The sequence below is a fragment of the Calypte anna genome, chromosome 14, assembly GCF_003957555.1.
Source record: "Calypte anna isolate BGI_N300 chromosome 14, bCalAnn1_v1.p, whole genome shotgun sequence".
NCBI lineage: Eukaryota > Metazoa > Chordata > Aves > Apodiformes > Trochilidae > Calypte > Calypte anna.
Window position 1 is genome coordinate 2,946,945 of NC_044260.1, and position 20,661 is coordinate 2,967,605.

The window sequence follows — 20,661 nt, forward strand, 5'->3', positions numbered from 1 at the left end:
GGCGGCTCTGTGTCCCGGGGTGGCCGGGCCAGCGGGGGTTCTGGAGGACCGCAGGGTTCCGGGGATCCCGTCCGGACCCTCCGGCGGTGCTGGGGTGCACCGAGGGGTCTCGGCTTCCAGCGGCTGCCACACTCGGAACTCCCGTTCCGGCTCGGGGTCCGTCCGGGCCTCCCCTTCACCGTCACCGCTTCCTTGTTCCGGAACCGCCCACCGGACCGGTCCGGTCCCGCCCCTCGGACGGCGGCCGGCAGGGCCTGCCCGGGATTGTTGCTGCGGGTCCGGCGCCGCGTCCCGACCGCTCTCGCTATGGATTTCTCGCGGTTCCTGTCGGATGATTTCGAGGTGAAGGGCTGGGTGAACGCGGCTTTCCGCGCCGTGCAGCAGGAGGCCCCCGGGAAGGTGGATGCCCACGCCGCCACCCTGGTGATGAAGCTGCAGCTCTTCATCCAGGAGGTCAACAACGCCGTGGAGGGTGAGGGGAGCCCGGGGGGGGTCCCTCTGGTCACCGGGACCCCTGTGGGGTTGGGTCGGCAGCAGCCCCGGCGCTCCGTGAGGGGCAGAGCGCTGGGGCTGGGGGGACACTGGGGACATTGGGGTCTCTCGGGGGGGTCAGCCCGGGCAGGGCTGCGGTCACCTGCCCAGCACCGGGGGGCAGAGGGTGCGGACGTGGCACTGAGGGACGCGGCGCTGCGTTACCCCTTGGACTTGATGCTCTTCAAAGTATTCTCCAACCAAAACAGCTCCGTGATTCTGTGACAAAGTACATAAAGTTAGATCTGAAGTTTTGTTGGGTTTGTTTGGGGTTTTGCTTTGTTGTTGTCTGGGTTGTGGTGCTTTGTTTGGGAGGTTTTTTTGTTGTTGTTTTTTAATGTATTTCTGGTTGGGTTGATTTACATTACACATTAGGAGGAAATTCTTTGGTGTAAGGGTTGTGAGGCCTTGGCCCAGAGAAGCTGTGGCTGCCCCATCCCTGGCAGTGTTGAAGCTTAGGTTGAATGGGGCTGGTGGGAGAGGTCCCTGCCCATCATCTTTAAGGTCCCTCCAACCCAAGCCACTCTGGGATTCTATAAGATTATCGGAAAACTCCCTCTCTCCTGCAAGGGTTTGCAGCCCCCCTCACTCTGCTGCTTTTCTCTGTAGAAACAAGCCACCAGGCTCTGCAGAACATGCCCAGAGTCCTCCGGGAAGTGGAGGTTTTGAAACAAGAGGCAACATTCCTGAAGGAGCAAATGATCCTTGTTAAAGAAGATATCAAGAAATTTGAAGAAGACACAGCTCAGTCAATGCAAGTGGGTTCTTGTCTTGGTGTTTGCCTGCAATTTGTGAAGTTTTAAAGTTTCCACTAGTAGAAAAGTGGGTGTGACACAGACCACTGCAGTCTGCATTTCCTTTGGCTATGCTGATGATGTTTCAGTACAGAGTTACCTGACTGGGGACACTAATTTCTGCCTGTTATTACCTGGGTTGTGTAGCATTTTTCAGGCAAAGTGGATACTAAAATTACAAGTCCAGGATTCAAACTAACTTTCTGTTGTTTGACTTTGGAAGTTGATTTAACATCTCTAGCTCTTTTAGCCAGCTCCTTCCTTCTTGTAATGGGCAAGATTGTTTCACCCAATTGTTAAAATCCAAACCATCAATAACTCCCATAATGTAAGTATCTGTGGCACCCATCTTTTGTTCCAGTGGCCAACATCTTACTTGTTTTCCTTTAGGTCCTGGTAGAGATTGACCGAGTGAAATCTCGAATGCAGTTGGCTGCTGAATCCCTTCAGGAAGCAGACAAGTGGAGTACATTAAGTGCAGACATTGAGGAGACTCTTAAGACACAGGTAGTTGCCCCATTGTTCTTTTTGTTCTTTGCACCTTCAGCAATCCAGGGAAACTGTGTTTAAAAGTAGGTTTTTGATGTGACTTTAGAACACATACCTGTTTGTAGAATGCCCTTGTGAAATTGGTGTGAGTGCTTTTTGAGGTCACTTTCAGTAACCAGGTTGTCCTTCTCTGCTGGCAGGATGTGACTGTGATTTCAGCCAAACTCACAAGCATGCAGAGCAGTCTGGCCATGCTGGTGGATACTCCAGATTACTCTGAGAAGTGTGTGCATCTGGAGGCTCTGAAGAACAGGCTGGAGGCCATGACCAGCCCACAGATTGTCACTGCTTTTAACTCCCAGTCTGTAGGTCAGTAAGGCTCTGTGCCATTCACTGTCAGTGCAGAGTTTGTTTTCTTTAAAAAGTCAAATATTTGGGTGGGAAGTTTGATGTCCAGGAGGCTCCTAGCACTGGCTTTTTCTGGTGGAGACAGGTGCCAGGAGATGTCCTGGGCTCTGGAGCTGCCTGCAGTGCAGAATATCTTTGATCCTCCTGCATCTGGTGCACCTGTGGGCACTGTGAGCTGCTTTACAGGCAGCATGGGGGTGTGAAATGGAGGTGCTGGGGCAGGGCTGCCCTGGGACACAGCTGAGTTGTGCATAGGTATCTTCCAAGTGCTGCACAAGTGAGCAAAAGGCTTCTGGTTGTGCATTATCAGAGTGCTACTGGGCATCTTGTTTCCTTCTTGATGTTGCAATCAAGAAGGAAATGTGGGAACATTCTGACTCCTTAGTACCTTTTAAAGCTGATTTGTTTCTTTTGACTGTTCTTTGTGCTCATCCTCCCCTCTCTTACTGTCACAGCACTTCTAGTTTATCTGCCTTCTGGGCCTTGTTTAAAAAACAAGGCTTATTTCTAGCTAATTTCTCTGTATTTTGTGGACAGTACTACAGTCACCCCCCTTACAGTGCAAAACAGACCTTTGAGGAACTTGGATTTTGAAGGTTTGTAGAAGAGCTGCCTGTGCTGTTGGCCAGTCTGTTAGCTATTGGTCTGAGGAGTTCTGAGAGCAAAGTTGAGCCGTGTTCTGGTTTTGCAGATAGCAGCTTCTTTCTGGAAAAGAATGTTTTCCTTCTAGGCTCTGGTTTTATCTGCTGATTAAGAAGTTTAAATTTAAGAAGTTAAATTCATTCCTCCAATCTACCACCTGTTCTTGTTTAAATGTGGGTTTTAGGCAGTTCTACTGCTGTTTGAGAGGATAAGCAAACAAAAGCTGAAAGTACCCTATTGGAAGCATCTCTCCTGCTCAGTTAGATTAAGGACTCACCCTCATCTTCCAGACTGCTGACTGTTGTTTTGTTTTGTTTAGATCAAGCAAAAACCTTTGTTAAAGTCTTCACTGAAATTGATCGGATGCCCCAGCTTCTTGCTTACTATTACAAATGTCACAAGGTAAGTATTTTGGTAATGTTTTGATACATTGGAATAAAGATTTGAATTGCTCGGCGTGGGCTGCAGGGGGAGCTGCTCTCTCACGTATTTTACTTTTCCTGCTCCTGGGAGGATGCAACCTGTTCTTTTCCATGTTTCATTCTAAGACTTTTCTTTCCTGTCTCTGAACAGCTCTGGTTGCTCCCCATGTTTCAGCAGTAATTCTCCATGGGGGATATGTGTGTTCTGCTTGGTTTCTCTGTGCCTTATGTTTTTCTTTGCTTTTTCTTGGCTGTGTCAGCAGCAACTTTATTGATGCTCCTTGCCTACTGCTGACTTCTGTAGACTCTTTTCAGGTAAGATTAAGAGTTGGAATTCCAGAGAGTTCTGTAGGCATAACCTGATCCTCAAAATTCTCTTGTGACTGTGATTTTTGGGGATTAAGTTCAAGGCTGGGGCTTGCCAAATATTTCAACTATTATATAGAGATATCAGTTACAGTCTCGTTTTATGAGTAAAATGCCAATGTTAATTAAATCTTTGACTCAACTAAGAAGCCCCTAGCTTGACGCTGAATGTCTTTTCCTTCTGCAGCACTGAATTATAGCAAAGTGTTATGCTGAAACCTGGAGAGAGCAGCAAGGGGAGACATTGTGTTTTAGCACAAGTGGCTTGTAAAGGAAGTTCTTGATTTGAAATCACAAAACCTATGGACAGTCAGCTCTCCTCTAACTGCAATTCTCCTTGCCCCTGCAGGTGCAGCTGGTGGCAGTGTGGCAGGATCTCTGCCAAAGTGACCTGAGCTTAGCCCGGCAGCTGGCAGAGCTGTACGACACACTCCTGGGGATCTGGCACTCACAGCTGCAGTGGGCAGCTCAGGTGTGGGCACTGCACAGGGCTGCTGTCACCTATGGGAGGGGTTGGCACTGAGCACACACTCCTCATCCTCAGAAAGCTCAGAATAGTTCACTGGTGCTCACTCTTTGAGTTACACTCTGTGCCTTATCAGTGCGAGACAGGGCCTGCAACCTGCTTTTTGTTTCATGTCCAGAGTTGATTTCTGGGGTTCTACTGGCAGCAAGGTTGCTGTGTTATTTGCATTAAAGCTGCTCTATCACCTTCATCTGCATCTTAAGTTAAATCTAACTTCTTGGTGTTGCAAATGTTGCAAGACATTTGAAATGCCTGAATTGCTTTATCACTTGGCCTGGAGGAGGCCCTCAAGGTCAGATGGGCCTGATTCATGTCACTCTGTAAGACACTGAGGGCCTCTGCTATCACCCATTGGAGTCTGTGTGCTTGTTTTTCCTGCCAAGGATCCCCCAAAAAGATGTCCTCATTTCACTGAAGGATAATAAAAGTTCATATTGTTGAGCCTTTAAGAGTTTTTCATCCATGAAGGGTAAGAGATTCTTATCTTCATGTCATGAAGCCTGGTGCAAGTGCTCCATTTGTACTGCAAAGGAGCTCAGTGTTTCCTTGAAGTGTATTTCCTCTGCCTAAGGATTCAGTATGAATTACAGGTCAGATGACAGCTTACATTTTCACAGACACTCTTTGATTGTGAGAAAGAAGTGGCACGTGGGACAGAGCTGTGTCTGAAGAATTCTTGGACCTTTTTTATGCTATTGAGTATCTGTGGTGACTTTGCTTTTAAGGCAATTTTTAAAGAAGATGAGTGAGAATAGCTGGCAATTGTCACAACAAAAGTCAATAATGCATTTTATGCTAGTGGTGGTGCATGTAAATGAAAGTTCTGAGCTGATGACAGTCATTCTGGCCTTTCCAGCATGGACTGCTGCCTATCTGACCAGTAATTTGGTGTGTGATACAGTACTGTTCATATTGTGTTGATATAATTATTTTTTGCCAACACACTTGTGTAAACCAAGTGCTCTTGTCTTCAAATGCCCTTTTCTGCCAGGTGTTTTTTCGAATTACTACAGTGTCTGTGTTCTTCTGAATTCAGTTCTTCAATTATAATACCCATCTTCTAATGTCTTGATTGCTGTATTCAAAGAAGTTTCAACAGTTTTGTACATACTGACCTAGACTTTTGTAATCAGGCTGTCCTGTGTGCTAGACCAGTGAGGTTCTTGCAGCTGCAGCAGACTTCCCTTGGGTTTTTTTACCCCTTGTGAGGTTTTTCAATTTTTTTTTCACTTTTGGTTGGGAGCTCACATCGTTTGAGGATCTTAAGATCTTTTAGTGCACAAAATGTCGTCTTGATCTGTGTATCATCATCTTTCATCAACAGGTAATTTTTTATTAATCCTTCAATAGAAGGAAGCACGTGGCCAGCCCAGTTTTCTGTGCTGAGTGAAAAAGTCCAGGTCAGGCTGCTCCTGCTTTCTCTCCCATCTCTTTACTCCTTAGTTCTGGCATCCTGCCTCTCTGCTGACAATTTGTTCTGCCTCTTCTGTCCCTCTGTTTAAGGATCCCAGGTCTCGGGCAAAGGCATAAGGAAGGCTCTGAGCATGATTGCCCTGGGAAGTGGTGGCACATGGTGTGTGGGGCTATCAGCTTCTCACTGCTACCTCTCCTCTTCCTCAGAGATAAGTGTCTTTGCTGATAGCTGTCCTGTGACCACAGGTTTTCAAGAACCCCCATGAAGTCGTGACTGTGCTGTTGATTCAAACTCTGGGAGCATTGGTGCCTTCCATCCCTGTCTGCCTCGGCACTGCCATGGAGAGGACAGGACAAGAAACCAAGCTGAGCAAACTGCTGGAGCTCTACAATGCCACCATCCACTTTGCCAAGGGGCTGGAGGTGGCCATGCTGCCAAACATGAGTAAGGCTTGGGCACTGAATTTTGTCATTCTGCTCTGCCAGCTCCTTTGTCAAGTTCCATTGTAGGATTTTGTTTAGCTTTACATGGAGGGAGGGATTATCTCCTTTATAGTATTGACCAGTTCCGTGGCATTTGCACCTTTGTGTGTGTACACATGTCTGTATCTTACACTAAAGGTATTGACACAGTACTGAATGAGTTTATTGAATCAGACCTGTGCTGAGCATGTTTACTGACTTGGGTAAATAATACTTGGTGCTTTTTCTTTTACAAGCGTTAGTATTTCTTCTGTCAAACAGATGAGGAAATATCTCTAGGGAAGCTACCTGTGAAACCCATTGCACAAAGCATAAATGTCATGGAGTTTCCTGGAGTTAAGTCACACCTTGCTGAACAAGAGAAAACCTGTTTGAAAGCTCCATCAATTGGATGCTTAAATTTTATTTTGTAGTTTTTGTGTCGCTCCTGGCATATTTTTAACCAGGTTAAAATGCAGTACCAAATATTATTTCTGACCATTGGTAGCTGATTCCCAGGCAGCATCCTTAATGTTTGATTCAAATCCTAACCTTTGTTTCCTTACCTTGTGGTGTTTGTCATCCCATTTTGGTCATGACTTGATTAATAATTCCCACAAACCACAATGCAGTGAGGTGCTGTGTTTACTTAAGATTATGCCTGACTTGACATGTTGGCTATTTATAGTCCTTTTTTAATCTGGTAGGGCCCCTTCAAAGACAGGGCATGGGAAAATCCTAAATTAAAGCTAATGGAGCATTCCTAATGCTATGTTTCCTGTGCTTGGTTCCTCATAACATTGTCTTGAGCTATTTAAACCCAGATTCCTACTTGATCATGTAAATCATGATTACTGGGCAATTTCAGGGAGTATGACTGTCACTGTGTCTGGTTGTGTTGTCTTTGCCATCGTGTACCCTTGTCAGTCATCTTCAATCCTTGGTTTAGCTTCCTTTATGGTCCGTAATAGAAATGACTAAAGAGAACTTGGAAAAATGATGTAAAATTCTAGGAAATGGTGGAATAGACAGACAGCTGCTGAACTGTTATCTGAAAACATTAAAAAAAGAGGTGTTTGTTTTCTTCTCTTTTGCTGAGGTGTAAGGTGTTTGGGAGGAGAAGTATCTCAAGAATGGGAAGGCTGTGTGACTCAGCAGAACAGGCCCAAACCAGTTCCCATGTGTATTTATGTGAGGGGAGGGTTCAGTTGTGATTCACAGGATAATTTGGGTTGGAAGGGACTTGGGGAGATGATCTGGTCCAACCTCCTGCTCCAAGCAAGGTCTGCTCTGAGTTCAGACCATGTCACTCAGGGTATTGTCCAGTCTGACCTCAAAAATGCTCAAGCATGGAGATGGCACAGGCTTTGGGCAAGCTGCTCCATTCCATAGGGTGGTAAAAACTTTTTCTTATATCCAGGATCCAAGTAATTCTTTTTTGCTGCTAGTTTGAGTTTGGCAAAACTTCCCAATGACAGCTAGTGTCCAGTTCTGACTGGAGAAATAATCATTCAGACCTGGGTTTTGTTTGGGTTTGCAGCTCCCTGCTCTCCAAAACAGCACTGAGATGAACTTAGGTTCATGGTTCACATTCAGCTCTGGTTGGTGAACATTATGAAACAATAGTGCTAAGTGAATTGAGTTAGCATCAGTTATTTTAAGTATGAACCAGGCTTTCTGATAAATGAGGATTAGCTCTGTTTTAAGTTGTGGGTGTAATGTGTTTCACTTCTTAAATGGTTTCAGTACCTTCCTTTCTGTAGGTTGAAATGCTTAATTGTTTTTTGTCACCGAGGTTTGTTTTTGGAGTAGTCAGTGATAATTTTCTCAAGGTACTTGTTGAGGCAGAACATCTTGGGTTTAGGAAGCAGATAGAGATAATAACCTTTTTTAAAAAAAAAAAAACAAAAACATGGAAAAAAAGAAATCTGTGTTGTTGAGACTTAAAGCTGTTGGGCAACATTCCAAGCCTGTGTAGGCAGCATGCTCTAACTGAAGAACTACTGCATGTTGCTTCAAACAGGATTTTTAGTAGCATGTTCATCTATTTGTAGACTAAACATCTGATTCTTTGTAGGGGAGCAGAACCTGGTAAAAATGATGGAACTGGTGGAAGCAGTGTATGGTCCATACAAGCCCTATCAACTCGAGTATGGGGACCTGGAAGAAGAAGACCTCCTCATCCAGATCAGTGCAGTGCCCTTGGTAATGTAGCAGTTTTTGTTCTGCCACACAGGGAGAGGCTTGAGGCCTCTCCTAAGTACAAGTGGCTTTGCCATAGTTACTGCTCTCTTTTCTCCCCAGTGTTATTTTGGCAGTTTTTCCTGTTTGCTGTATATTTTGCTATTGTTAATTAAATATTGTTTAAGAAATAAAGTTGAGGTGTAACTCCTTTCTTCTGCTGCTTCAGCCAGTACCCAGCACTCTTTGGGTCTGCTGGAGAAAGACTTGACCAAAATATGACAGCCAACCAAGAACCTGCTTCAGGTTAAATAGAATTAATTAAGTGAAAGATTGGGGAAGGAAAGTCCTTTTTATGGTATTGGCAGAGCTATTTGTTGTTGGCAGAAATATTATTCCCTGAAGACCTGGTAAATGCAGGATCTGACAACCTGAGTTCTGTTAAGTGTTCTCTCTGCAGAGGCACAAGGTTGGGGGATATAAGAGAGCAATGTGCTTTACAAGGTGTCTTTTTAAAATTTTTTTTAGTGCCTGGACATGCACTGAAAGACTTGGGCTCAACTTCTTTGTTTTGCTGTTATTTAGGAGCACTGGGAAGTAATTGACTGTGTCCAGGAGTTGAACCATTCAGTCAACAAACTCTTCACTTTGGCCTCTGGAGCCATCGACAACTGCGTGAAACTGACGGATGGGCTGGGGGTGTGTGGGCTCCTCAGGGCCCTGAAAGCTCTGTTCACAAAGTAAGTGCTGCTTGTGTCACTGCTTTACGCATGCCAGGGGAGCAGCAAGTGTTCTGTTTGTGGCCAAGGACTTTGTAGTTTGTGGAAAATATCTGAGAGCAGAAAGTGTCTGTGACTGTGACATCCCCTCCGGCCACTTTGCTCAGGCAGTGACTTTCACAGGGGGAAAATGGAAGCTTGATAGGGCTCAGTGGAAGATTTTTCCTGTCTCTATTCTGGTTGGACTGAGTCTTCATTTTTAATAAACACTTTTGGAAGGAAAAATGTTTCTCAAAACAGATTAAGATGAAGACAAATGAGGCAACTGAATGTAGAACTTGGTGAGAAAGTGTGTGCTTTCTGGGACAAGTGACCTCACGTTCAGAACCTACCTGCAAGTGTGAGGTGCCCTGGTGAATGAAGTTCACTCTAAGTTCTGGTCCTAAAGTATCAGTGTCATCCTGCTTGGTTCATATTGCAGTACTGACTACCTCCTTATTCTTTCCTAATATCAAAAAAGCTGCTCACAAGGTATAAATCAAACTGTTACTGTGCTGCCCTGTGAGGAAGAGGGAAGAGGAAAGCACACTTCTCTGATTTCACCTTCTTTATAGGGGCAATTACACAGCAGTGTGCCTGTCTCCAGCGTATGGGCATTATTTAAAAAAAAAAAAAAGGGTGTGTGTGTAAAACAAAATGTTCTCTTTTTTATCCATGTTCTCATCTGGGGAGTAGCTGAGAAAACAAATTCATGAGATTGTTGTCACTCTTGTTCCTGGAGTAAGGGCCAAGTGATGAAGTTGCAGTTGCCTTATGAACTTTTTCTGGTCTGTGCTGGGAGATCTGGTTGGTATAGTGGTAACAAAATGTCTTACTCATCCCTTCTTATGGCAGTGGAGGCTTCCTAGGAACCCTTCAGCAACAAAACGAAGGGGTGTCACACAGTATATTGTTACTCTAAAGTTCTCCATCTTCTAGTGGAGGCTTGAGAGGGCTGTGGCTGAGCAGCTCTTCACATCCATGTGTTTGGACTGGAACTACAGTGTCTCTTCTGAACTCCTTTAAGACTTTCTTGTTTTGGTTTGGCCCATGAGGACTGAACAAGCAAATTGCAGGACATGCAGTTACACTGGTCTCCAAACTGTTCCCTTATGCATGTGCCTCTCTCTTCCCCATCTCTCATTGCAGGTACACATCTGACTTCACAAATACATTGCAGTCTATACGGAAGAAATGTAACCTGGATGATGTCCCCTCAGATTCCCTTTTCCAGGAGGATTGGACTGCCTTCCAGAACTCTGTCCGGTAAAGGGGATTTTTTTGTGCACAGAACTAATTTTTGTCTTGATGTTGGAAGGGAATTACCTGGGGTCAGTTTACACAAGTTCTTCATGCAGAATGCAGGGCCATGCCCACTTAGCTGCAGTGTTGCTGGGTTTCAGGTTGCTGCTGGCACAGTAAGTGCTCGGAGGTTCCCCACCCTGTTGGGAGCAAGACTGCTGTCACTGGAAAGAGCAGCAGCTCTTAGAGTTCTTCCCAGAGACACTGAGCTGGCCACAGCCATGGTGATAAGAAGTCTCATGTGGATGAGGCTGTTGGGCAAAGAAAAATATCAGTGTATTGTCAAATGGATGCAGAGTTAATAACCAAAGTAGCTCCTGACAGATGTGTCCCCTGTGGGCTGTGGTTTAGTTGCTGCATTTTATAATTAGCTGGCACATGCCTGAGATGGGCTGTCTGGAGGGGGTCTGGCATTATCTGCCTCAGATCTCACAAGTGTTTTTGTCTTGTTCTCTCCCAGGATAATTGCTACTTGTGGGGAGCTCCTTCGTCAGTGTGGAGACTTTGAGCAGCAGCTGGCCAACAGGTAAGTTGTGCTGAACTTAATTCACGAGCTGTCAGCATAGGTACCAGGTTGAAAGAAAACAAACCCTAAGGTACTTCAGTTGTGTAGACTGTGGAGGAAAAGCAGAACTGCTGTGATTTCACCCCACTGCCCCTCCCCAGCTTTTGAAATGTCAGAGATGGGTCACAGAGTATTCCACTCACCCGTGTGCTCTTGACAGTCTGCAGAATCCTTTTCCTTGGCTACCTGGCTAGGCATTAAATGGACTGACAGATTGGGGTCAGGAAGGAATTTTCCACCAGATCAAATTGGCAAGATTCTCACCCCCCTTGTGAGATGGGGCATGAATCATTTGCTGAATTGAACCTAGGTGTGCCTTAACTGATCGATTCCTTGTAACCTGAGGAACGTCCAGCACAGGCAGCACACAGATCTTTTGTTGCCTGTAAGCACTGCACTGTTCAGCCTCTTGTACACTGAACTGCTTTAGTCTGACTTGAGTGCTTTGTAGAGGACACCACGGCCTGTGCAGCACAGGAGGATGGGTTTGTTCTGGCTTTGCTAGGTGTTCAGAGACAACAATCCTCTCTTTTTCATCTCAGTACTTGTGCAGTTTTTGAGTTACACAGTAGACATGAGAGCTGGCTGTAATTAGTGCCTGCCACCAATGAACACTCTCTGCTTGGAAGTAACAGAAAAGTAGTGTGGGTCCTTGGAGCAATGAGAGCAACAGTGCTGATTAAGTTTTGTGTACTTTTTTCAGGATTTTATCAACTGCTGGCAAGTATCTCTCAGACTCCTACAGCCCTTGTAGTTTTTCTGGCTTTCAAGATACCAGCTCTGCAGAAAAGAAGAGCTCTGTAAAGAATCCCTGGCAGGAATACAATTATCTGTTGAAAGAGAATCCATCAGAGTATGCCAGCCTTATGGAGACACTTTATACACTAAAGGTATCTTTGGTGTGAGGGAGAGTCTGTCTCAGTCACAGGATGCTGTTGGGCCCACCTTTGGTAGATCAGACCTGGATTCTGGCTGAATTGGGAGACTCTGAAAGAAATTAGGGTTAAGAAGAGGGCCTACCAATTATGGAAAAAAGGGCTAACTACTCAGGAGGAATTTAGGAATATAGTTAAGCCATGTAGAAAGAAAATTAGAGAGACAAAGGCACAATATGAACAGAATCTCGCCACCTCTCTGAAGGATAACAAAAAGTCCTTCTACAGATACATCAGCAGCAAAAGAAGAGGCAAGGAAAGCATCCATTCTTTACTGGACACGGGTGGGAATATAGTTGTCAAAGATGAAGAAAAGGCTGAGGTATTTAACACCTTCTTTACCTCAGTTTTCAACAGAAAGACAGGTTACCCTGAGGACAGATGGCTTCTGGAGCTCATAGAAGGTGACAAGAATCTAAACAGCCCCCCTGTAATCCTGAAGGACACTGTCAGTGACCTACTGAGATGCTTGGATCCCCACAAGTCTATGGGACCGGATGGGATCCACCCAAGGGTGATGAGGGAGATGGCAGAAGAGCTTGCCAAGCCTCTCTCTATCATCTACCAACAGTCCTGGATCACTGGGGACATCCCAGATGATTGGAAGTTGGCGAATGTCACGCCAATCCATAAAAAGGGCTGGAAAGGGGACACAGAAACTACAGGCCCGTCAGCCTGACCTCAGTGCCTGGCAGGGTTATGGAACAGATCATCCTCAGTGCAATCACACAGCACCTGCAGGATGGGCAAGGGATCAGACCCAGCCAGCACGGGTTTAGGAAGGGCAGGTCCTGTCTGACCAACCTGATCTCCTTTTATGATCAGGTGACACGACTGGTGGATGAGGGGAAGGCTGTGGATGTGGTCTACCTGGACTTCAGCAAGGCCTTTGACACCGTCTCCCACAGCATCCTCCTGAAAAAACTATCAGGCCGCCGCTTGGACAGGAGCACCCTGTGCTGGGTTAGGAACTGGCTGGAGGGCCGGGCCCAGAGAGTGGTGCTGAACGGGGCTGCATCCAGTTGGCGGATGGTCACTAGTGGTGTCCCCCAGGGATCAGTGTTGGGCCCAGTTCTGTTCAATATCTTCATTGATGATTTAGATGAGGGGATTGAGTCCATCATCAGCAAATTCGCAGACAGCACTAAGCTGGGGGGAAGTGTGGATCAGCTGGAAGGCAGGAGGGCTCTGCAGAGGGACCTGGACAGACTGGAGAGTTGGGCTGATTCCAACGGGATGAGGTTCAACACGGCCAAGTGCCGGTCCTGCACTTTGGCCACAACAACCCCATGCAGCGCTACAGGCTGGGGACAGAGTGACTGGAGAGCAGCCAGGCAGAAAGGGACCTGGGAGTCTGGATTGACAGGAAGCTGAACATGAGCCAGCAGTGTGCCCAGGTGGCCAAGAAGGCCAATGGCATCCTGGCCTGTATCAGGAACAGTGTGGCCAGCAGGTCCAAGGAAGTGATTCTGCCCCTGTACTCAGCCCTGGTGAGGCCACAGCTTGAGTCCTGTGTCCAGTTCTGGGCCCCTCAGCTCAGGAAGGATATCGAGGTCCTGGAGCAGGTCCAAAGGAGGGCAACCAGGCTGGTGAAGGGACTCGAGCACAGACCCTATGAGGAGAGGCTGAGGGAGCTGGGGCTGTTCAGCCTAAAGAAGAGGCGGCTCAGGGGAGACCTCATCACTTTCTCCAACTCCCTGAAAGGAGGTTGTAGCCAGGGGGGTTGGTCTCTTTTGCCAGACGACTTTCAACAAGACAAGAGGGCATGGTCTTAAGTTGTGCCAGGGGAAGTTTAGGTTAGATATTAGAAAGAATTTCTTTACGGAGAGAGTGATCAGGCATTGGAATGGGCTGCCCAGGGAAGTAGTGGATTCTCTGTCCCTGGAGATATTTAAAAGGAGACTGGATGTGGCACTCAGTGCCATAGTCTGGCAACCGCAATGGTGGTTCAAGGGTTGGACTTGATGATCTCTGAGGTCCCTTCCAACCCAGCCAATTCTATGATTCTATGATTCCCCCTCCAGCCTAATTACATTTCATCCTCAGCTGCAGCCTTTTGATGGGCTGTTCCAAACCTTCCACAGAAGTATCAGTTGATCCACTGAGAGATGAAATGTACAAAACTAGAAATCTGAGCTCATTCCATCTCTCCCTGGATTCTGGCTGTGTTTTGTGAACGTGCCCTTATCAGTTCAGGTGAGGGAGATTTTGTCACAGAAAGCATTGGGAAGAATCTATTGGAGCCATCGCAAATTCCAGAGCCCGCATGCTGGCTGCTGAAGACTTTCTTTGCCACTAATGCTCTGCTGCCATATCCATTCTGAAATATAATTCTGCAAGATCATCCATGCATGTGTCTGTGAACAGTGTAAAATGACTCCAGTTATCTGCTTATGGATCTAAGTTACGTTTGCCATTGTTGGTCACGTGTAGTAGAGAAGTCAAGGTTATGAGTTCTGTCTCTTATTTCCTCAGAATGTTTTGATTTCTTTTGCAGTTAATTGACCTGCAGCTTGTGCAGCTCTGTGGTTAATAGTGCTAATAGGTCTGACTGTAAACCTTTGCAAAATAGTCAAGTTCCACAGAACTTCAGCTGAATTCCACTCCAGGAGTTGGTTAGTTGTGCACTTGGAGTGAAAGGCACTTGTGCCTTCCATCTTCTCTGCATGCTTCTCAGTACCCAGCCACAGGGTGCCTGGTGTGGCTGGAATGTGCTGCTGATTCTTTGTTTTATATTTGAGGGAGCAGTGTGCAGTTTCTGTCTGAGAGCTGGTTGGAGCAGGGCACCAAAGGGAACGAGCTGTGCAATTGCAGGGAAGGCTCTTTGGTGTTAGGGTGGTTTAATGAAGACCTCGTCAAGAATGTTCATACAGCTTCTCTGTGGTCACTTGAATGCCTTCTGTATGAAAACATTTTTCCCTGTGTTAGGAGAAAGGTACAAGCAACCACAACCTGTTGTCTTCCTCCCGGTCTGCCCTGAGCCGCCTCAACCAGCTGGCACACCACTTGGCTTTTGATTCTGTTTTCCTTCGCATCAAACAACAACTCTTACTCGTTCCCAAAATGGAGGTGAGTAATGAGCACAGTGACCTGATCTGAACTGCCAGGGTTTACCCATGGCATCCTCTAGGGTGTCGTACAGCTTAGCCTTTCTTACCTTTGTCCTTTTCAGAATGTTTCCCTCTGGGATTGCCTTTCTTTCAGGAGCAGCTGGGGGTGGGAAAGTTTCCCTGTCTTGATCCACGGGCAGCACTGGCAGCAGACCCCATGGTGTTTGCCCGCTCTGATGTGTGTCTGAGGTGTTGCTTTTCTAACCTGTCTGAGGATGTATTTCCCTCGGGGAGCTGTGTGGAAAGGGTGTGGATGTTTTGGGCCTGAGGGAGGACTAGAGTAGCAGTTTTCTTGCCATCAGTGTTCTACTTTCTAGAAGCCCTGGGGTAGTCACAGGTCATGCAGCTGGGTGACCCCTTCCTAAAACACCAGCAGACTTTGTGCTCTGGGAAGTCAGTGTTCATTCTGCACTTCTTGCCTTACAGAGCTGGAACTCCAGTGGCATTGGTGAGACCTTGACAGATGACCTGCCAAACTTCAGCCTGACTCCTCTGGAATACATCAGCAATGTAAGAACACAAGGCTAGCTATGGGAAGCCCGGAGCTGTGGGAATCTCTTCTGTGTTTCCTCAGGTTTTTGTAAAATTGTAGTGTTTCCTAACTTTAGTAGATGATGGTGATAGATGCTCTCAGTGGTCTAGCACTTAATAAGTTAGGGTGTGCCATTTTTTGGTGGCTTTTGTAAAGTGCTCTCTCAAGTGCTGGAGCAGCAATAAGATGTTGGGAGCACAGGGAGAGGTTCTTCCCTGTAGAGCTGCAGTGTGTACAGTTGGCTCTGGTAGTGGGGTGCGAAATGCTGCCTGTTGTTTGTAGGGGTGAACACTGAGTGTATCCTCACCACACAGCCCATGTAGCCCAGAATTTCCTGCAATTTAATCATACTGTGAAGTTAAAGTCTTGAGCTCTTACCCTTCTAATCCCCATGTGACACCCTGGATTCTCTTTCTGGTGGAATAACAATGAGACCTTTCTGGCAGGGAGTGTCTGAGTGGAACAGGAGAGTGAGCAGTTCATTCCTTCTGACCAGACTCCTCGCTCTGCTGCTGCTGAGCAGCACTCAGGTTGCTCTCCCCTTCTGCTGGTTGGTGTTTCAAGTTGCTGCTGGATATACAGTTCAGATACTAATCCTAGCTGCTATTATTTTCTCAATAAAAAGTATATTTTGTTATGCAAGTTTTTTTGTTACTATCATCCCAAGCATGGCACAGGGGAATTATTTTTGCTGTTTGGGAGTGATACGTTTCTGTAATTCATGTTTACCTTGTCACTCGAATTGGAGTTTCCTCTTCTGTGGTTTCATTTGGTTCAGTCTCTTAGACTCTGTTCTAGAAAACAAATTGCCAGGGACACTCCAGAGGTCAAAGATTTGCTTGGAATAACAGTTCTCTTTCAGGTTTTTCTTAACATGATTGTTTCAATGGCTGTTTCTCTGCCTCCTGAACAGTTTTCGTGTACAAAATATGATGGGCAAGAGACAATTTATTTCAAACAAATGTGGGTTAGTGAGTTGTTGCCAAGCTCAGCTTTCTGCTTTCAGTTGTGGATTACTGCAGCTGATTTTTTTTCTTCCAGAGAAGTATTTGCTTCACATTTGTTCAGTGACTGTGCTTTTATTCTAGATTGGGCAGTATATTATGTCGCTTCCTCTCCACCTTGAGCCATTTGTCACTCAAGAGGATTCTGCTTTGGAACTGGCATTACATGCTGGAAAACTGCCATACCCCCCAGAACAAGGTAGGATGAAACCAAAGACTTGAAGTGTCTGAGGGAAAGCTTTCACAGTTTGGTATTACAGGCGTGTGATGTGTTATGGAAACACAGCTCTTTGAGATCCGTCTCCTGTCCTCTAGTCATGCTGTTTCTTCCAAGATTCTCTTGGTAATATCCAGGAAGAGACTCTAGATAACAAGTAAAACTTTTTCAGTTTCATTCAAACCAGAAACTTTAGCTTGGTCTGTTCAAGTTCAGTGTTCATTAAAACTGTAGTTTGGGTGCAGGATTTGAAGCAACTTTTCAAGTTCCCTTTTATGGCTTCTGTTAATTTCCAAAACACTCATGAACAAAGAATGCCTTTAGAGATTGAAAAAGCCCCTGTGAATCCTTGTTACTGCAATAGTTTGTGAACTACACCTGGAAGATGATCCTATAGAATATACCAGCCAGTGCCTCTGGCCCCAGCCCTTTGCAGATGACTTACCTGGAGAAGTCATAGAAGAGCATCAATTGTTTTGGGTGCTGAGCTAACTCTCAGTGTTGTGCAGTGCCAGGGAGGGTACATGACTGCTTTGACTGCTCCAAAACCAGCTGATAAACTCCAAATCCTAATGAATACTGAAATATCTGTTGAGAAAAAGCAGTTAACCATTTATGAATGATGTTTTGTTACAAAACCAGCAAATGCAGGTTAGTGAGATTGCTGACAGCTAAGAGAATTTTCTGTCCAGGAGATGAACTCCCTGAGCTTGACAACATGGCTGACTACTGGCTGGGCTCCATCGCCAGAGCTACCATGCAGACTTACTGTGAAGTCATCCTGCAGATACCAGAGCTGACAGTACACTCCACAAAGCAGCTTGCCACAGACATTGGTAAGCTCAGTGCACACATTGTCCTCAGTTCTGTTGCTGTAACACAGGCTGCTCTGTCCTTACATCAGATTTCAGTAACAGCAGCCTGGGTTCCTCCTTTAATCATGAGCGTGTTGAGCTGATACCCAGATGGTTCACAGCTTCTCTTTTGCAGAGTGTTCTGTCACACCCCCCTTCAAGGGTTGCTTTTAAGATGAGCAAATTGTCAGCAGCAGAGTGGGAGATAGTTGGCACATGCTGTTCATCCCTGCCTTCTTCCATGCCATGCAGGGTGACTGGGAGAGAGCTGATGGCAGCTGCTGGGGAAGGTGTTTCTGGAGGATGTGGATGAGATGGGATTTTTTCATCCAAAGTTGATGGAAGTGTCACCACAAGGTGTCTATAGCTACTGTGAATGGCAGGTGGTCCTTTGCCTGCTGTAAATCATGGATCCTGACTTCCTCATGGCCAAGCTCAAAAAATGAGGATACAGACAGTATTTCCTGGTTAGCTCACCTGAAAGTGCTTGAATGCCAGTGGACTGAATTTTTTTTTTTTTTTTGGCATTGCTTAAAAACAAACAAGTGGATTAGAGGCTGAGTGCTCAGCATCCTCCCTGCCATCCCTGATTTCCCAACTGACTTTGAATCAGTGAGCTGGAACTCCATCCTGCCCCGACAGCCCTTCACCCCTGCAGAACTTCCCAGCTTTGCTGCAAGCTCTTTGCCTTTGGCAGTGTGACTGTGATCCTTTATCTGGCTGACCACCCCAAGGGTGTGTCATAGGTGGCAGAATGTGTCTTAGCCCTCTGAACAAAACAGTTGCTTGTCTGAAATGGTGTACAGGAGGTCTGAAATCCACACCAGTCCACACAGTCAGAGTCCAGCCCCACTCACAGTGCCTATTTCTGAGCTTGCAGTGAAGAGTACCTTTCATTTCCCCAGTGCCTTGCTTATCAAATGCATACTCATCCTTCATCTTACAGATTATCTAATAAACGTGATGGATGCCCTTGGCCTTCAGCCATCAAGAACACTGCAAAATATTGTGAGTCTGCTGAAGGCCAAGCCAGAGGATTTCCGTCAGGCTGCCAGGAGCACGCCCCGCAGGATGGCCACCAGCATCGCTGCCATCAGGGGCCTGGAGGCTTAGCTGCAACACCCCTCATGATGGACACTGCTCAAGGGCTTCACTCTTTGGCTTGATTTTATTTCCCTATCATCTTTGCAAGGACAGTGAAAGGTTCTCTGGGGATTGGATGAAATTATTTCTAAGCAACTTCTAATAAATGTCTTTTGTCTAGAAAAAGCGTGCTCCGTTTTTACATCATCGGAAATGAGGTGATGTGTCCTACAGCCAGATTTCCCCAAAATTATCAGGATTACCTTGAGTGAGTAGGCTGAGCAGTGCTGGCTTCTGACTAGTAGTGTTCTGCTGGTTGCAGGAGAGTTCACACTTCCTGGTGGTGAGATGACTGGCTTTTTCAGAAAATTTAATCAATTCTGAATCTAAAATTATGGGGTAAGTGCCACAAAGATCAGCTGATTGGAAGCTCTTCTGTCTGGAGGCAATCGTCATTGCTCAAGTCTGTCATTATTCACAAAGTCAAGAAGATGGTCTCATCAGTTAGTAGATGAGGCATGATGAAGCTCAGCCCTGAGAATAAAACCAGTTTTGTAGGTTGTTGCTTGTGTGATTAATATGTTCTACTGAAAGCCATGAAGTTTATGAGAAATGTAAGGAAAGTGTTGTTTTGCTGTAAAATTTATAAAAGCCTGATATATAGACCTTCATAAAAAAACCTCATCCAGCCTAAGCATGCTTCCAGCATGCCCACAACTTTTTTTCTTAGGGGGAAACTGGACAGAATACAAAGCTGAAAACTGGAAGAAGATGGTATTGAGTAAAACCTCGCCTGCAAACTCTTCTGTTTTAGAGGGCTAACATGTCTTTCTTACCCTAATCTGTATCTACTTGTGCAGTTTTTCTTTTTTACCACCAGATGCCTTGGGGGAGTAATTCTTTTCCCAGTTTCCATGTCTTTGCCTCTTCCTTCTTTAACTTGGTCCAGGCTGCTCTAATCAGTGCTCAGCCCACTCCACAAATCTTCCTGCTGTCTTTGCTTTTTGGCTGTTTTTTGTTTTCCCCTGGCAGCCTCTGTCTTTTGGGCAGCTGTCATTTCTTGTGCTCCTTCCAGGACTCATTAGTCTGCTGTGTTCTCCCCTGGGTGACTTTGTGCTTCACTGCCAAATCTGCCCATCTTCTGGGTGGTCCCACATCTTTTTTTGTTGCACTGACATCTCTGTGTTTCATGGCACATGTATAACATGCTGATATAGGCTTATATTTTACCAGGGGTAAGATTTTTGGGGTGAAATTGGATTCTTTTTCTGTTCTCAGATGGATTTTGTTGACATTTTGCTGCCAAAACTGCAGTCTGGGGAGGTGAGGAGAGCAGAGGTGCTTTATGAGCAGCTACTGGGTTTGCAGGTTTTGGCACCTAAAAAAATTTTGGAGCAGCATTTTTTTTCTTGGCAAGGATTTCAGTTAGATGTTTGACCTTTTTTCCAGAGTAGGAAAAGTTTATTAAAACCCCTAAATGAATGGGGAGTTTGGTACTGTACTAAGACTTCTCTGTGTTTGGTGATGCCTTTCCGTGGAGAGCTCCGTGCCCATCTCTGTGCCTGGTCCTCCAGCTGAGTCCTCCAGCCCTGCACTGCTGGGGCAGTGGGAACACAACCCCCTGGTGCACACAGGTTTGTCTGCAATCAGATGGTTTGGTGAGAGCGCCAAGCTGGTAACGAGCTGAAGTCAAGTACCTGAGACACTTTCTACTTTTTTATGAGTTGTCAGACGCCCTCTATAAACCAGCAGTAACTGGAGCAGTAAACTGTCTGTGTCCTGCCAAAGAACATGCTGTTCCATTTACCCTTGGTGTGAAACAGGTGAATCCTGCTGTTTGTGCCTCTCCCATCCTCTTCTGCCCTGTCACTGGAAGCTGAGGATTCTTGAGGCAGTTCTTTGTCTCCTGCTATAAGAATTCTGGTGTTGAAGGATGAAGTTATCTCTTTCTCCCAGTGTAGTGTAGCAGGTGTGTTTGCTTCATGGATAAAAGAAAATCGTACATTGTTTCTGAGGCAAAGATTCTGGAGTAACTAATTGTTCCAGATGCTAAAAAGCCTGTACAGC

General features: G+C 45.9%; 1 protein-coding gene across 3 annotated transcripts; it reads left to right on the forward strand.

Moving 5' to 3' along the window:
* Positions 1 to 223: 223 nt before the first annotated feature.
* On the forward strand, positions 224 to 18,765 carry COG7 (component of oligomeric golgi complex 7). Of its 3 annotated transcripts, none has more exons than XM_008490365.2 (17): positions 224 to 472; positions 1,141 to 1,289; positions 1,716 to 1,832; positions 2,015 to 2,183; positions 3,184 to 3,266; positions 4,002 to 4,124; positions 5,838 to 6,036; positions 8,131 to 8,258; positions 8,820 to 8,974; positions 10,142 to 10,258; positions 10,755 to 10,820; positions 11,563 to 11,749; positions 14,723 to 14,863; positions 15,331 to 15,414; positions 16,525 to 16,639; positions 17,350 to 17,493; positions 18,458 to 18,765. In XM_008490365.2, exons 1-17 carry the CDS (start codon positions 307 to 309, stop codon positions 18,622 to 18,624), a joined length of 2,310 nt encoding a protein of 769 aa, XP_008488587.1. In that variant the 5' UTR covers positions 224 to 306; the 3' UTR covers positions 18,625 to 18,765. The 3 variants fall into 3 exon arrangements, with proteins under 3 accessions (XP_008488587.1, XP_030315817.1, XP_030315818.1); XM_030459957.1 differs by having other exon boundaries at positions 17,353 to 17,493; XM_030459958.1 differs by lacking the exon at positions 4,002 to 4,124.
* The last annotated feature ends 1,896 nt before the right edge of the window (positions 18,766 to 20,661 follow it).

What these genes read in the sequence shown, in the direction of transcription:
- COG7 (XM_008490365.2), top strand. Translation starts at nt 307, where the DNA reads ATGGATTTCTCGCGGTTCCTGTCGGATGATTTCGAGGTGAAGGGCTGG. An exon ending in AGGAGACTCTTAAGACACAG is followed by an intron (nt 1,833 to 2,014) that starts GTAGTTGCCCCA and finishes CTCTGCTGGCAG; the next exon opens with GATGTGACTGTGATTTCAGC. An exon ending in GCCATACCCCCCAGAACAAG is followed by an intron (nt 16,640 to 17,349) that starts GTAGGATGAAAC and finishes TTTTCTGTCCAG; the next exon opens with GAGATGAACTCCCTGAGCTT.